Source organism: Tarenaya hassleriana, unplaced genomic scaffold (assembly GCF_000463585.1).
Source record: "Tarenaya hassleriana unplaced genomic scaffold, ASM46358v1 Cleome8, whole genome shotgun sequence".
NCBI classification, from domain to species: domain Eukaryota; kingdom Viridiplantae; phylum Streptophyta; class Magnoliopsida; order Brassicales; family Cleomaceae; genus Tarenaya; species Tarenaya hassleriana.
Genome location: NW_010970490.1, coordinates 623,021 through 639,066, shown reverse-complemented (window position 1 = coordinate 639,066; position 16,046 = coordinate 623,021). Strand labels below are relative to the sequence as shown.

The 16,046-nt window shown below is 38.5% G+C and overlaps 3 protein-coding genes across 6 annotated transcripts; 2 read left to right on the top strand and 1 right to left on the bottom strand.

Moving 5' to 3' along the window:
• The first annotated feature begins 1,507 nt into the window (after positions 1 to 1,507).
• LOC104802116 (probable polygalacturonase) lies at positions 1,508 to 4,794 on the top strand. Of its 2 annotated transcripts, XM_019201136.1 has the most exons (7): positions 1,508 to 1,581; positions 1,716 to 2,144; positions 2,474 to 2,794; positions 2,934 to 3,054; positions 3,139 to 3,313; positions 3,427 to 3,497; positions 3,737 to 4,794. In XM_019201136.1, the coding sequence occupies exons 2-7, from the start codon at positions 2,127 to 2,129 to the stop codon at positions 4,444 to 4,446; spliced, it is 1,416 nt and encodes a 471-aa protein (XP_019056681.1). In that variant the 5' UTR covers positions 1,508 to 1,581; positions 1,716 to 2,126; the 3' UTR covers positions 4,447 to 4,794. The 2 variants fall into 2 exon arrangements, with proteins under 2 accessions (XP_019056681.1, XP_019056680.1); XM_019201135.1 differs by lacking the exons at positions 1,508 to 1,581; positions 1,716 to 2,144 and adding an exon at positions 2,245 to 2,334.
• Positions 4,795 to 4,867: 73 nt separating this feature from the next.
• Positions 4,868 to 5,971, bottom strand: LOC104802115 (auxin-responsive protein IAA20-like). Its single transcript, XM_010525571.2, has 3 exons — positions 5,557 to 5,971; positions 5,363 to 5,459; positions 4,868 to 5,225 (listed from the first exon to the last, which is right to left on the bottom strand). Exons 1-3 carry the CDS (start codon positions 5,924 to 5,926, stop codon positions 5,171 to 5,173), a joined length of 522 nt encoding a protein of 173 aa, XP_010523873.1. The 5' UTR covers positions 5,927 to 5,971; the 3' UTR covers positions 4,868 to 5,170.
• A 4,189-nt stretch (positions 5,972 to 10,160) lies between these two features.
• On the top strand, positions 10,161 to 16,039 carry LOC104802112 (transcription factor PIF6). 3 transcript variants are annotated; one of them, XM_019201195.1, is made up of 12 exons: positions 10,161 to 10,385; positions 11,262 to 11,325; positions 11,525 to 11,659; positions 11,824 to 12,216; positions 13,354 to 13,474; positions 13,630 to 13,829; positions 13,937 to 14,519; positions 14,766 to 14,870; positions 14,956 to 15,021; positions 15,170 to 15,238; positions 15,348 to 15,659; positions 15,766 to 16,039. In XM_019201195.1, exons 6-12 carry the CDS (start codon positions 13,765 to 13,767, stop codon positions 15,841 to 15,843), a joined length of 1,278 nt encoding a protein of 425 aa, XP_019056740.1. In that variant the 5' UTR covers positions 10,161 to 10,385; positions 11,262 to 11,325; positions 11,525 to 11,659; positions 11,824 to 12,216; positions 13,354 to 13,474; positions 13,630 to 13,764; the 3' UTR covers positions 15,844 to 16,039. The 3 variants fall into 3 exon arrangements, with proteins under 3 accessions (XP_019056740.1, XP_010523870.1, XP_010523871.1); XM_010525568.1 differs by lacking the exon at positions 13,354 to 13,474 and having other exon boundaries at positions 13,937 to 14,690; XM_010525569.1 differs by lacking the exons at positions 10,161 to 10,385; positions 11,262 to 11,325; positions 11,525 to 11,659; positions 11,824 to 12,216 and having other exon boundaries at positions 13,111 to 13,474; positions 13,937 to 14,690.
• Positions 16,040 to 16,046: the final 7 nt, after the last annotated feature.

The following is a 16,046-nucleotide window of genomic DNA, read 5'->3' as shown; positions in this document are numbered from 1 at the left end:
ACCTTCTACATGGTTCCGCTCATGGTTGCTAATTGTAATGGGAGGTCATGGCGGTCAACTGGAGTCAAAATTATGACAGACGGTGGAGCCTACTGAAAAGCCACGGCCGTCATTCACGCTCCTCTGCGAGACCCCCATGTCACCTTATCCTAATTCTTATGTATTTTTTAATTGCATTGTAATTTAAAAAAAAAACAGAAACATAGACGACCCAAAGTTGATGTTTATATTAAAGATATGGTGCCATTTACATGTTATAAACTCAAAATTAAAACTCATTATGAAAGATCATAAAAAAAAAACAAAATAATGTACGAAAATCAGCTTTTTCATTTTTTTCCCTTCGGAACGACATATTTTGAATAAGCAAGAGAAATTTTCTTTGAAAAAAAATAATAAAATGAGGACGCTGACGGGAGCTCAGGTGGAAAATAAAGGAAAGCACTTTACAAAAACCCTATTCTCTGTATAATCGGTGGCGGATGTAGAATCGCGTGTCAATTTTCCCTCTTTTCTCCTGTTTTTCGTATAATTTTCCTCTCGGATCACATGAAATATAAAGAGATATGAAGAAGATTTGAGAAGATTACGTAATATTTAGATTTGATTTTATTTCTATATTTTAGATATTTATATTTATTAAATAAGATATTTTATGATTTTGTTTCTGCTATAAATATTGTAATGTTACATGTTGAATAATGAGAAATCCAATGATTCTTCATCTCTTTCTCTATTATGGTATCAGAGCTTCGGTTTTTGTTCTAAATATTTTTTTTTATATCAACGATGTTCGTTGAATCCGAAAACGATGATGAAGATGACGATGATATACTAACTTCAATAGTATCATCACCTTGAGTATCGTCTTCCATTCATTTTTTTTTTCCATTTTTTTTCCGACGACGGTGTTTATCACTGTCAACCCTAGCCGATGTGCTACTCTTTTTTTTTTCTGCCGACCTCATTGTCGTGCAACCCAACTCGCGCATATGCGCCGCACATCCGTGCCACATCAGCCTTTGAATCCGGCTTTTAACCTCTTCGATTGGAATACTCCGATCGTCGATCCACACATTTGCACCATTTATTTTCTTTTTCCGGCATAACCGCTAAACCATCGCGCCTTTTGCGCTGCCGACATTGCTGTCGCACAACCCCACAATACCGTGCATGTGCACCACGCTTCTGCTTCACCGGACTTTTTCAGATCCGCCAACAATCCACCGGTTCCTAGGTTCGATTGTCAAATCCCGTTATTTTCTGGAGAATTCAACCTCAAACAGTTGTTTCTCATCTCCTTGAGTTTGAGGGGGCGTATAAAGAGATATGAAGAAGATTTGAGAAGATTACGTAATATTTAGATTTGATTTTATTTCTATATTTTAGATATTTATATTTATTAAATAAGATATTTTATGATTTTGTTTCTACTATAAATATTGTAATGTTACATGTTGAATAATGAGAAATCCAATGATTCTTCATCTCTTTCTCTATTATGAAATACGCTGATTTTTTTTTTTTAAAGATGCCTTGGTCGATGCTCGTGGTGATAAACAGATGAGATCCGGACTCTGTGTATGTCCCTCTTGTCTCTTTCGAACAGAACGTTAGAACTCTTCGTCAAACATCTTAGATTTCATCGAATCTTTTTTCCTTCTTTTTATAATTGTTGTTTTAATTCGATGACTTCCCTTTCTGGGTATCTCCAGTTCTCCATTCTCGTACTGTCATTGAAGCGATTGAGAAAGAACGGATGCTAAAGAGACGGTGATGGTGAAGGTGAAGGATGGGCCTACTGCTTGAATTTTGGCGGGCAGCAACGGTCACTTTCAATGATTTTTTCCCTCTGTGGGTACCGGTGGCTCCCTCTTAACATGACCCATTTATTCAACCTTGCAACTTGCTCAAACACAGAGAGAGAGAGAGAGAGAGAGAGATTGTTTTCTTAGTCAGTTTCTGATGTTGATTGTTCTCTTATGAGAGAGAGAGTCAAAGCAAAGGAATTCGGTAGTTGAATTTCGAAGATCGTCTCCTTCGTTTCAGTTTCGGGTACTGGTTTGGGTTTTTTTTGGTGGTGGAGCTGAATTAAGTAGTTGGAGGGGATCGTAGATCTCATTCATATGAAGAGATCTTTCCTTGTAAGTTACTATCTTCTTCTAATCTTGCTTTTTGTCGGGCATACCATTGTTAAGCTTTGTCTCTCCGGTTGGTAAATCTTGTCACTGAAATCTGAACTGCAAATCTCAATCTGCTTCGTCCTAGGATCACCATAATCGATCTCCATTAGCAATGCTTAAGGAAAGATGGGCAATTTTCGTAGAATTCAAGGTTCTTGCTGTCAAGAATTTATCCTCTTTTCGCTTACCGTTATTGGCGTGTGTGAGAAAATTAATTTGACAGAAATTTTATGTTTAATCAGTGTTAAAGATTGAGACTTGAGGAGAAATCTCACTGTTCTGTGTTTCAGCTGGTGTATGTGCTTCTGGTACGGGCATTGCTGGATGGTGCTCTAATGGCTGTAGAAGGCAGCCTGCGTTGCGAGTACACGAACTCAGTGAGTCTTCTACGGCCACATAGCGTCTCCATAACCGAGTTTGGAGCCGTTGGAGATGGGGTGACGCTTAACACTAAAGCCTTTCAAAATGCAATGTTCTACCTCAATTCATTCTCTGATAAAGGAGGTGCCAAGCTTTTTGTACCTGCTGGCCGCTGGTTAACTGGAAGCTTCGATCTCATCAGCCACCTCACTTTATGGCTTGATAAAGACTCTACGATTCTCGGGTCAACGGCAAGTTTCTGTCTTTACGTAATCCTTGCTCATGCCGTTCGATCGAAACATAGCATGTCGCCATGGGAGTCAACAAGCAGAGCTTTGTTACATCAAACTCTGTTCTGTGATTGCTTATGTAAAGCTTACTTTTTCTCAGAACCCGGGTGATTGGCCAGTGGTTGATCCATTACCATCGTATGGACGGGGAAGAGAGTTGCCCGGTGGAAGGCACAGGAGTCTTATATATGGTCAAAACCTGACAGATGTAGTCATAACTGGTATATACGAGTATGGTTTTGGGGATTCCAAGTAATTTTTTTGACTTGTCTTTGATGATGATGATGATGATTCCTGGATGGCAGGTGAGAATGGTACAATCGACGGACAAGGAAACGTGTGGTGGGATTGGTTTAGAAGCGGAGTGCTGAACTATACGAGACCGCATCTGGTTGAGCTGATGAACTCGACCGGAGTAATTGTCTCCCACCTGACACTCCTGAACTCACCCTTCTGGAACATCCATCCTGTGTACTGCAGGTCATTTCTATCTTATCCTTTGATCTCTGTTTCCCCAGTTGAATTTTCAGTTCATTGCAATGAAACATCTGAGATGGGTTTTCCTTTTCCATTCTTTATTTTTTGTGGAACAGTGATGTTGTTGTGAAGGATCTCACTATCTTGTCTCCACTTGAATCTCCGAATACAGATGGAGTCGCCCCAGGTGAGCTCCCGGCTTATATAGCCTTCTGTTCTAAATGTATTCTAGATCAGATAGGAATGTTACTGGTTGAAGGAATTGAGATTCCAGGGATCAAATTTCACAAAAGCATTATGAGAACTACAGCACAAGATCAAGACTGTGGTTTGATATGAAATTTCCACAAGATAGCTGTGGTTTTAGTGTGAGGATTTGAGCTTTTTTTCAAGGTTTTAGCTGAGATTTTTGCATTCACAATGCAGATTCATCCAATGATGTTTGCATAGAGGACTGCTATATAGTGACGGGAGACGATCTGGTTTCTATAAAAAGTGGATGGGACGAGTATGGAATTTCCTATGCACGTCCAAGTACGAGAATCAAGATCAGCCGTTTGACCGGTCAAACTACTTCGAGCTCAGGCATAGCAATCGGGAGCGAAATGTCAGGGGGCGTGTCGGAAGTGTATGTAAAAGACGTACATTTATACAACTCAAAGACAGGTATACGAATCAAAACCTCTCCCGGGAGAGGAGGGTATGTAAGAATGGTCTACGCATCGAACGTGAAGCTGGACAATGTAAGTATAGCCATTCAGTTCACAGGGCAATATGGAGAGCACCCAGATGGAAACTATGACCCGAAAGCCTTCCCCCTGATCGAGAAGATCACGTTTGAGAACGTTACGGGAGACAGCATCGGAGTTGCAGGTCTCCTGCAAGGAATTGAAGGAGACGAGTTTCGGAATATCTGCTTGGTTGATGTTTCTCTGGAAATGAAGAACTCGAGCAAGCCACCATGGAACTGCTCGTATGTCCGAGGATATTCCCAGCGGGTTCTGCCGGAAATCGCTTGTGATTCTCTGCAAGAAACGATATTCCCCGATCACGCTTCGGATTGTTATGGTCTGATGAATGTTATCCAGAGATCAGGCACTCGAAGCAGAAGAAGATCTTGGTTGCTTTCTTGGTGATAAGTGCAAGAAACCAATCCTCGTTTTCTTTTCCCTTCAAGGATTTCGATTTTAGAGATCCTTGCTCTCGGTGACAGCAATGGAAGAGTGACAAGAAAAATGGCAGAGGGTGGAAGCCAATGCCAGAGTGTTTTTTTTTTTTTTGACGGTAATTTCGTGTGCAGTGAAGAAAATAATCCGAGTTGTGATCGTCTCCTTGAATGTGAGGAGAGATCATATGTTTGATTTTAGCCATTGTTCTTTCAAATCAGTTTCTGGGTTTTCATGCTCTTAGAGAGTGGCTTGAGTTGTAATATTTTCCGACAGCCTTAGATATCTTCCTTTCAATCGATTTTGCTTTGTTTTGTACCTTTTGTCCCCTTAGATTTGGCTTCCGTCGTAATTCACGTACCAGCTGTTCAATTCCGTCAGACCTTGTCGATTGAGTTTGGAAGCTTCTTGCTTTAGCTAACATTGTTAATCATTTCCGTACAACCGATTCGATGGTGGACATGGAAGAAATAAATAAACAAATTTCCGACGAGTGATGTACATGCATGGCCCCAAACACTAGGCTTCTCCGGCGTGTATATATATATATATATATATATATATATATTTTTATATTTATATATTGCTGATCCTAGCTAGATTCCATTGTACAATATCATATTTTTTTTTTATCCAAAACAACCGAGCGTTCTTCCACACTTTCCCAGTTCAAAGGCTCCACAGCTCATGAACGTCAGTAGTGGTAAGCTCTCGAGATCTTCAGTCTTGTCACACATGACAAGAACATCCTACGATCAAAAACCATGTGAACACAGTTGTGTTAATTATATGATTAGATTTTGAAAATGCAATAACAACAATGGAAAAAGATTATGAATTAATATTAAGAAGTAATGTGAAATGGTGATGTGATGGTGATACTCACTCCCATGGAACATCACCAACCATCATCCAGTCGCCTTCCTTGTCGGCGTACGTTAGCACGTGAGTCTTCTCGCTGCACATTTCTTCCTCTTCAGCCCCTGCTTCCATTTTCCCCTTATATTTCCGATGAATATATACATATATATATATATATAGAGAGAGAGAGAGAGAGAGGGAATGGGAAACTAGACGTACAGAGGATGGAGGTGTTGAACATGAGATCAAGAGTTCTTATCAAATCGTGATAACCAGCTAGGGCGAAGAGATCGATCTTTCTGCCGATGGGAACTCCCTCCATGTTCACCTTCACGTAGAAGCTCCCTACGCTGTTGCATTCGTTCTCCTCTTCTTCCTCCATCATCTCCGCCGCCTGCTCTTCTTCTTCCTCGTACTCCTGCGGCGGCGCCGTGTACCCGTTGTATCCTCCCGACGACGACCCGAAACTCAGCCCGAGCCTCAGATCCGTACTCAAGTTTCGACTCGTCGACGTCGTCCCAAATGGGTTGCTCTTGCTGCTACTCTCTATCGACGACGACGACGAGGAGCTTCTTCTCCCTCTCCCCATCTCTCTCTCTCTCTCTCTCTTCTTGTTTAGGTCAAGACAAAGTAGTGAGCCGCCACGTCTGTTTTGAACGTGTTTGTATATATAGAGGGGGGAAATATGAATAATTTAATATGCTTAGAAATGTTTATTTATTTTTTAATAAAGTGATGGTGGAATGATGAGACAGTGTTTGCTAGAGATGTTGCGGGTGTAGCAGACAATCACACGTGTCAAGCGGGAATCAGTCAAAGTGTTGGTCATTATTTTTGTGTTTTGTATGACCCGCTAATTAATTGTCATTAATTCAACAAACACACAACTGTTAGTATCCATTCTGTTCATACAAAAATACGATCCAAGTTCAATTACGTCATATTTCACATGTTTTGGTCGAGATCATTGCTGTTCAAATTTGAATAAATCGGCGAAACTTGCGATTGTTTTTTTCTTCTTCTTTCTGGAATTGGAAAGGGGCATCATTACACAGTATATTTGTGGTTGGTGTTTGTCTGTCCGGTTAAATTTTATTTTATTTTTTTTGTATTCTTGAATACATGTGTTTAGAAAATTATTTTCGGTTTCATTTCCATTTTTTACGTACGAAAGAAATTTATTCAAATTTCTTCTTTTCCTAACATGGTTTTTTTTTAAAAAAAAAGCTAATGCTTTTAAACGAAATTAAGAAGTTAATTGAACGTAGACAAGAAGGACACGTTCGAACAGGATAAGAAGAGATTTTTTTTTTTTTAAAAAAAAAAAAAAAGTGGACAAACTCCCTAGAATTTATTTAAAAACGTTTAAAGTAAATGAATAAAATTAAGACAATTACCTCGTCCCAAATGAATGTTCAATGCATGAGATTATCGTGACGCGCATTGAGGCATTCGTGGTGGGTACTGCAAATCGCATTTCCATAATTAAGGGTTATCGATGACTGTGTGTGTGAGAGGCTTTAATTTTTAAAAAAAAAATGTGTTTTTGAATGCTTTTGTTTAATTAATCATCTCTCTACCAACACGTCTTTTCTACGTTAATTATGATTCATCCCACTTTAATCCTCCCGCCTTTGAATTATGACCAAATTCCCATTGGACTCCCCGTCATATGTAAGCATGACAAGATTTGCATATGAAGCTTTCCTTTAATCTCACTCTAGTTTCTTAATCCCACTTTATTTAATCCCTACTGGAATATGTCATCACACTTCTTGTGGGTGATGCAAAGTCCACGTAATAAATTATATATTTTTTTAAAATAGAGCATGAGAATAAAATTATATATGGAAAAAAAAAATAGGGATGGGTAATTGGTGGAAACAAAAAGGAAGCATGCATGGGTAATGAATGCTTCTCCTTAAAGAGAGGACCTAATGAAGATACTTTGCCTAAGAGATGTCCAAACCCACTATTCCATTTTGCAAGCACGAGGTTGCGAGGCAGACCACCACCCCCTTCTCCCCCGGTCCATTACACGACAATTCCCCACGTGCCCAATTCCACGTGTCATCCTCTCATTCGTCCAGATCGTTCACCACCTAAGATTCGCACAACAAAACGCCCCCCTTAAGTCATGCATAGTCGTAGGAACCAATTAGAGGACGAAGTGCGATGACGATCGAATACGTAGTAGCGTTAGTTGGATGCATGCGATCGTTTTCGTGTTTGCTGTCACACCGAGCAATATGTTTTGACAAACTAAATGCATGCATGCATGCCAAAATGATCCAAGGAGACAAAATCATCAGAAATATTTTAGAAAAACGTCTGGTATTTGTTATTATATAATGTACTATATAAAATTCATATATACTGTTTCTATGTTTAATATAGATCTCAGATAAAGATTTCAATTCATATAATCGAAATATCATCATTATCGTTAAAAATCCGAACCGAAGGCAAACTTGAATATGATGGGAAACAGATTAATCATGTAATTAGGTCTGAGCCGTTGGATTCAGAAAAAGGGAAAAGAGGTATTTTTGTAGCTTGGACCAAAAGAAACGGTAGCATGTTTTTGAGAGACGTAGAAGCAATACATACATACATACACACACATATATATACATGCATGTATATGTACATGTATGAGCTTACGAAGAAAACACAAAAACAAAGGGAAAAAAAGGCAAAAGGAGGGAAATGTTCCCCACCCCCACTACCGTCATCCTCGCTCTTTCTCACTTTTTCCCTCTTTCTTGCTGTGCCCGCCTCCTCTCTCTGCACTTCTTTGTCCCCCTCTCCCATTTTTCCCTATATATATATATATATATATATATATATATATATATCATTTATCATTTATCACATATTATTCTCGTAGGATTCGAGTGTTTAACTTGGCAACGCTCGTTTGTTTGTCGTGTACGTATATATAATTATATAATCTTGTATAGTTCCTTCGTTTGTTTTATCAACACTTGATTCAATCTCTCGCATGTTTCCCACTAGTCTACGTCACGTAGTATGGTGCTGAAATTGTAACAATTTACCCGTTATTTTTTTTTATATAATTTTGACGGTCAATGTTAAAAAGTGTAAAATCAATTGCTTATGGTAGCATTTCATTGACAAAGTAACTATTCTATTTTTCGATAGACAAACGACTATTTGCTTTATTTCCTTTGATTGCCGTCTGCTACTTGAAAATATTTTGGTTATATGATTTTTTTTTAAATATGTGGAGACAGAGCTCTGTAACGCCCAGAAAAAAAAAATCAATAAGTCTCAAATTTTAAGGCACTCATCGTTTTTTTTTTAAATTTTGAAATTCCCATCATCATAATGTCTGGTCCTTTTTTATGTGTTCACGTAGGATTTTCCTCTCTTTTTCAATTCCCATATGATTTTTTTTTCTTTGTTTATATTATTAATTCATTCGATTGTTTGTGTGTTTTTTTTTGCTAATTTTCATAACTCGACTTTACTGCTTCGTGTTTGCTTGTCAGTCAAAACTTGGGCTGCTTTAATGGCATGATTTGCTTGTCTCGTGACTGTTTTGTAGGCCCTATCGTGGGGCAAATCATAGCATTTCTCGCCTTCTCTTTACTCCCTTTTTAACTATTTTTTTTTCTCTTCATAATTTATATTTTAATCCATTTTTAAAAAATAATTTATTTTACAGTTCCGTGTTTGAAACAATCATCTCACTCGTCTTACCATTCCCATATTCAAAACCATCGGTCTCGAAATTTAATAACCGTAATTCTTTATGCATAGCAATTAAATTCTAGGTAAATTATCAATATATAGATAATAACAAGATACTTTCTTCCTATTCATGATTTCTTTTGCCTATATCAATTTTTTAAGTGAAAAATTCAGATTTTTTTTTTTGTAGAGAAACCAAATAAAAAATACAAAAAAGATTTGGTAGTTCCAAGTATTCGAAAAGGGGGGGAAATCTAGTGCCAAAGCTAATTAATGTGCATATAATATAATACAAAGTCGATAAAAGTAAATATGGTGTGTGTGCATGTGGGGCTTCTTGAGACGTTACGTGTGTGTGCCTTTATGGATACTATATTATATTGCATGATTTAGATTTCGCACACACCCCATAAATGATATATTATCAAATCTTATACGATTCTATCAACTAAGCAAAACGGTGGGTGGTGTGGCATGATTACGACCCCTAGCTATATATACATATACATATATGCATACATATATATATATATATGACATTATTTATCTCCCACATGATATTGTTTTTTTGGCACATATAAATGAAATTCCAGTACTAAATTTACTAACTTACAACTATGAAAGGGTTTCTCCCACCCAAAACGGTCCAAATTCAAATTGATGAATACATATGGATACAAATGAAAAATATTATAAATCTTGCATTTTGAGTCGGCTTAATATTGTTATCTAAATAACTCTAGAGAATATTCGCATTACCGTTAGCGGGTGTATATATTCATTATAATACGTATAAGGAAAAAAATATTTAGAAGGTACATATGCTCTTTTCCTTTGCACTCGAAATTATATATGAATCTAAAGCTACGAGACGTGTCACGGATTCGAAAAATACTACGATGCAGATGTTGACACGTGTACTACAAAAAGATCCGACGGCTATGGAATTAATACCATCGATCTTCGACGAAGGAACAACATAAAACGGTCGATATAGTACCGGTGGTAGTAATTATACACAAATCCAAGGGACAAATCCGTCCGATTGGCACACCATATATAAACGCTAGTAGGCCGTTCCCCTTCCAGAATGTCAAAATCAAATTTCAATTTCCCCGCCTCTTTGTCTTCTACCTCGACACCTCTCTCCGAGCCGAGTTTCGAAGTCCCTTTTTCTCTCGATTTTTCCTGTGAAATCCGCGTTATTTTATAGGGATCTTCCCACGCAAATCGTCTAATCGGCAGTTTCTGGGAATCCGAGTGCTTCCGACTTCAAGAAGCTAGTTGACTGTAATCGATTCTTCACTACAGCTCCCTTTTGTCCCATTTTGGTAATTCGTTGTTGAATTTCGTTTCGATTCAGGATTTAGTCGTTGAGAACTATGCCCCTTTGCCTTCTTGTTGCGATTTCGTTTACATCGATACTCGATTTTCAAATTTCGATGATCAAATGTCGCTACGACGACAAGGAAAAAGGGACATATTCCCCTGACGAGTATAGTTTCTATGTTTGATTTTTCCAGAAATTAGGAAAAAATCGAAATCGAAAGTAGGTGAAATTTTGCTGCGATGAAGATTTCACGATGATTAGGGTTTACTCTGTATTTTTTTTTGTCTTGGATCTTCTATGTTTCCATCTGGTTCTGTGCTCACTATTTGCTTCAAAAATTGCAACCTGCGATTTGTTGTCTGTTATTAGTTGACCGTTTTTAGCTGAATTAATATTGTATCGTGTTTGCACGTCACATAATTACAGCAGATGCGATTGCATTCGTGTGGAAGGGGGCCATCGTGTTTTGTTGATCATACATGTTTATTTTGAGATCGGATATTGCTTCTTTGGGTTGTAAACTTCGTTGATGTTCTCATTGTTTTTCAATTATTACATTTTTTATAAAGCCTGGGTGACAATGTTTTCGTCCGTTAAGTGAGATGCTTGGTAAGCTTGTGTTCATAGTCACACCTATTCTTATTTAAAGATGTCTCATCTCCTGGTTGCCCCATGCGTGTCAATTTAGGTAATGCTCAATCCTTGTTATCGGTAGGGAAACCACAGAACATTTATTGTGCTTGTTTGTATACGATGTTTTATTTGAAGATCATTGCTGATAGATTGGCTAATTAACTCAACTCTGAAAATTTTGTGGATGTGCAAATTCATTTTGCTGATGGTTTTTGGTGATTTCATGCAATGAACTGGGAATTAGGTTCCGAGTTATTCACAAACTAGTCTGCCAGTAAAGAGGAAGCACACCGAGACAAAATTCCAAGGTATAGAAGTACAGAAAAAATTCGATGTCTGATTTGCTTTGGGGGATCATGAGCAGATAATAACATATTCACATAGACACTATCTTATGAGCATTGGCTTCTACAATTGTGCTTTTGTACCCGCCCGTTGCATAGGAAATGTAAACCCTGACCTGGATTTTTTTTTTGTGTTGTGTGATCATGTAATCGTTTTTGGCAGAGCAACAAGAAAAATTGAAAATAGTACATGAGAAATTCAAGGATGAGATGAGCTATCATCTTGATGATTTGAAAAACAGCATTGAAGGGCTTGAGGCAAACCAGACAGAGTTGAAAGGAACTATAAAGAGGCAAAGTATGTGATTCTTATATCACTCTGGAAAGTATCAACTTATAGTCTGATGCAGCTCCACTACTATTCGTCACGCTAGGACCCATATAAACAAATATATTGGTCCTTTTCGTTTCTTATATCACATTTGAGTTTTGTTCAACTATCTCATCTTTTTCATGTTACAGAAGCATCACACCAGAAACTCATCATGCAATTGGAAGGAGAAGTTGAGACACGACTTGTCAACGAGAAGAGTCAATGCTGTTAATGAGGCAAATTTGAAACTGATGTTAGGGAAAACTTGTGTTTAACGCATGACCCGCTTGAGATACAAAAAAAAAGTCATAAGAAAAACGCGTTTCTGAGTCCTCGTACCACAACTCTTTAGCTCCTCTGTTTTCTATTTCTATTTATACGACACGTGACATTACATGGGTGTGCAGTCAGCAAGAGCAAAGATGGTCCAGCTGAAGAAAATTGTGGCAGAATGCCTCAAAGATGACATGATATTTTGTTAGAGTGGCATGGACAAAAACATGGAGCAGACAGCATCATATCCGACCAATTTACTTAGCGTAGTAAGTCTCTCTCTCTCTCTCTCTACATGGATGAGGTTTATATACACCGACTCATTGCTTCTATAAGTTATTCGGTATTCAACTTTAGTCGCCTCGTGGGTTCACGTGAGTGGGTAGTGGTTATAAACCCTAGTCCTGGGGAATTTAATTGTGTTCCAAACTCTAAGGTCGTTGTCAACCACAGAGAAAGCTCATTAATTGAACAAGGGATTCTTAGTGGACACTAGTCACACCCATACTAAAAGCATCCTTTTCTAACCAAAAAAAAAAAAGTCACTTATGGGTTTAGCTTCTCGGGGTTCTTTGCATTTTTGTTTTGCCCTTTGGCACACAGTTTTAGAGGATTTTCTCGGAACTTCAAATTGTCCACACGTCCGTCTGTAGAGTTGTCACCGTGTCTCTTTTCAAGATTTTTTTTTGATAAAGTTTGGTGCGGCGAGATACGAATTTCGGTGGTTTGAGAGCACTTTGAAGATGTAGCCATTTGTTGTTATACAACAATATAAAATACTACATAATACATTTGTTGTTATACAACAATATAAAATAATATGAATTCACGAGAGGGAACTCAGAAACAATGGTTACCTAATATATGATCGGATTGTGCTTTTGAAATGAAAAAAAAAAAAGAAGATTGGTATCTTCTTGCTCGTAACGTAAGTAAGCCTTGTGAGGCTTAAAAATAAAAAGATAAATCTCTAAGGGGGTGAATGCATAAGACGACAAAAAGACGGTGGGGACAGAGACACTAGGAATCACGCGGCATCACGTGAACTGCACGCTCTGTCGAACCCCACCTCCTCCTGTTTTTAAAATGAAATAAATCGAAAAGTCCAAATGTTGGGTCCGTGAGGGTCTCTTCTGTTAAAGTGGGGCCCAATTCTGCTTTCGACACATATCACTCGTTTCTTGGATGCTCTCCCGTTTCCTTCCACGCGGCCTTCTCTTCTTTCCCCATTGTCTTCTTCCATATATCTTTCCGAATCTCTTAAATCTTTCCCTTCATGATCCAATTTTACGACGTGGGTGGTTCTGCTTTGCATGTATTTCTTGACTTCTGTTCTGTGTAAAAACAATCCTTATTGGCATTGTTGTTCATGTTTCATGGGTTTGTTTAATCATGCCCCCATCTAGTTATCTGATTGACGAATAAATATCACCATGGTGGCCAACAAAATCTAACTCGAGACCACGAAAACGCTATCCTACTTTTCGCATGGTGGGGGGACTGAACTCGTTGATTTGACGGTCATAGGTTGTCTCTCTCTCTCTCTCTCTCTCACTGTCCTCAAACATTTATCTTCTATCATCTTTACGAGGTAGCCGGACTTTATATTATATGATCAAAACTCGTTTCGTCTTGTAGTCCTATTTTTTCATTTTCTAATATAAACGATATTTGATTCACAGACGAGAAGAAGAGAGAAGTGGAAAAGGCCAAAAAGAGTGTGAAGTTGAAATCTCCTATAAAGTCACCTATTCCCTTTTATCTGATAACAAAGAAAGAATAAAAAAAAAGAAGAAGAAGCATTTTCATTCCCTTCAATGGAAGAAGAAGTTCACTTTGCACCAAAGATGATCTCCACCCCATTATCCAACTTCAAACCAAAGCAAGTTCTTGATTTTCCTCTACTTGTATATACGCTTCGAAGTCTATGTACATATATATGAGAGGTATGATGATGATTTCAAATTCAAACGTGATTCTTTGATGCAGGTTAGAGGATCATGACTACGTGGAGCTGGTGTGGGAGAATGGTCAGATTCTTACCAGAGGCGGCCGCAGATCCAACGTGTTCAATCGTCGTACGACATCGCTACTGGATTTGTACGAAGCTGAATATTACGATGTTCTCAAGCAGAATACTGCTTATGTCTCCAACATGAATCTTGGAGATCCCAAGTTGCCCAAAAACCAGATTTCAGACGCCAAGTCTCCATTTTCCGGCGGAGTTTTTCCTGAAGAAAGTGATAAGCCGACGAAGGAGAAGATCCAGTCATCTACGCTCTTTAAACGTCAAGCTGTTGAAGTTGCTGATGATAAAGAAAACGCGGCAATAGAAGTAGAACCAAAGACCGAACCGGGTTTGCCTGATCATGAAGCAGTTCTTGAGAACGAGAAAGACAGACATGGTTCTAAAAAAGGAAAGGGTGTTGAACCCATGATGATGGTCGAGGCTGGAAGTGGTGTAGGGGCCATGGCCAATGACATGATGAACCGGAAGAGCTTGAAAAAGGAATCCCTCGAGTTTTCACCTCCTGATGCTCAGTCTGTGGCCATGGGAAGATCTTTAGACACGGTAGGGATTGAAAACGAAGAGACGGAGAGTAGTAACTTGCACGGGTGGTCAACTGAACTGTGTAGCGCTTCTTTGTCCGTTTACTCTCGTGGAACTATGGAAGATCATATCGCTTCATCAGTGAATAGAACATATTCAGAATCTGATGGATTACTGACATACTTTAGTAGCGTAAGAGAATGATCTCAGATTTGTTTTGTTTCTTCTCTTGTCATGTTTCTGAAGAAACTCTTTGTTTCAATGCAGGATTTGGACCATGAGTCAGATGATGTGGAGGAAGAAGTTCCTGCAAGAACAAGAAAAACTGCAAAGAGAAAGCCAAGTGAAGATTTTGATGAGTTATCTGAAAGGGTGATCTTCCTTCTCTAATCAACTAACATGTAATGCATAAACGAAGTAGAATCTAATGCATCGACTTTGCAATATTTGCCAACAGGAGACAAGACACGAGATTAAAAAGAAAATGCGTGACTTGCGGAACCTACTGCCTAACTGTAACAAGGTTTGCACTAGAAACTCTTTCTTTCTTTGTAAACATGAAGCAAATATATATATATATATATATATATATATATATATATTTGCTTCATGTTTTCATCACTTTCTTTATAGAGATTGGGACTCACTCACTTACATTATGCTATGCATAGGACGACGACAAAGCATCTTTGTTAGATGAGGCTATCAAGTATATGAGGACACTTCAATTTCAAATGCAGGTAAATAATATATTATCAGAAATGTTTTCTACCAATCTAGGATTGAATTCAGCATCGTGTCCTGACCTGTGTGCGTGTATATATATATATAAACATAAATATATTTCAGTTCGGCTTTATGTCACTGGCAAACTCATTTGCTCCACCAAACATGATGCTGCCTTTGGGCCATTACTCTCCAACGGTGGGTCTAGGAATTGGCACCCCACCTTTTGTGCCTCCACCAGTTCCCGGAGCTGCCTTTCTTCTCCAACCTGGAGTTATGCCCACTTCATATTCCAAGTTCTTCGATCCAATAGAATCCTCTCAGCAATTCCAAAGGTTTGCTTCCATGCCAAGTTCGGATGATTCAGAGGAATCAAGTAACCAGGGAACAGTGGATGGAGCTTCTGCACAGTTACAGATGCCCGAGTTCTCTCAGGTTTTAGACATTGTTTTATATTGTCTGACATGTGATCAGAGTCCTGTAACACAATTTTCTCCATATTGATGGATGTTAAATGGTGTTCTTCTTGATCTAAAAACAGGTCAAGAACGAAAATCAAGAGATGGCCAAGCATGGGAATGACGGAGCTCCTGTTTACAGTGGGAGAAGAGCTGTCTAGGAAAGATGACCCTTAAGCATTCTCCGTCTTTTAAGTTATGCATCTCATCTTTCAAAACTTAGCTTGTAGCAAATGAAGGAATAGTAGAAAAAAGGAAGAAGAAGTCGGCAAATAATAATGACTCAGGTGTGGAGGATTCTGTAAATACCCCAATGTAAAGGACAAATGGTTTGATGAGAGATGCCGAGTTTGTTTCCGTGAAA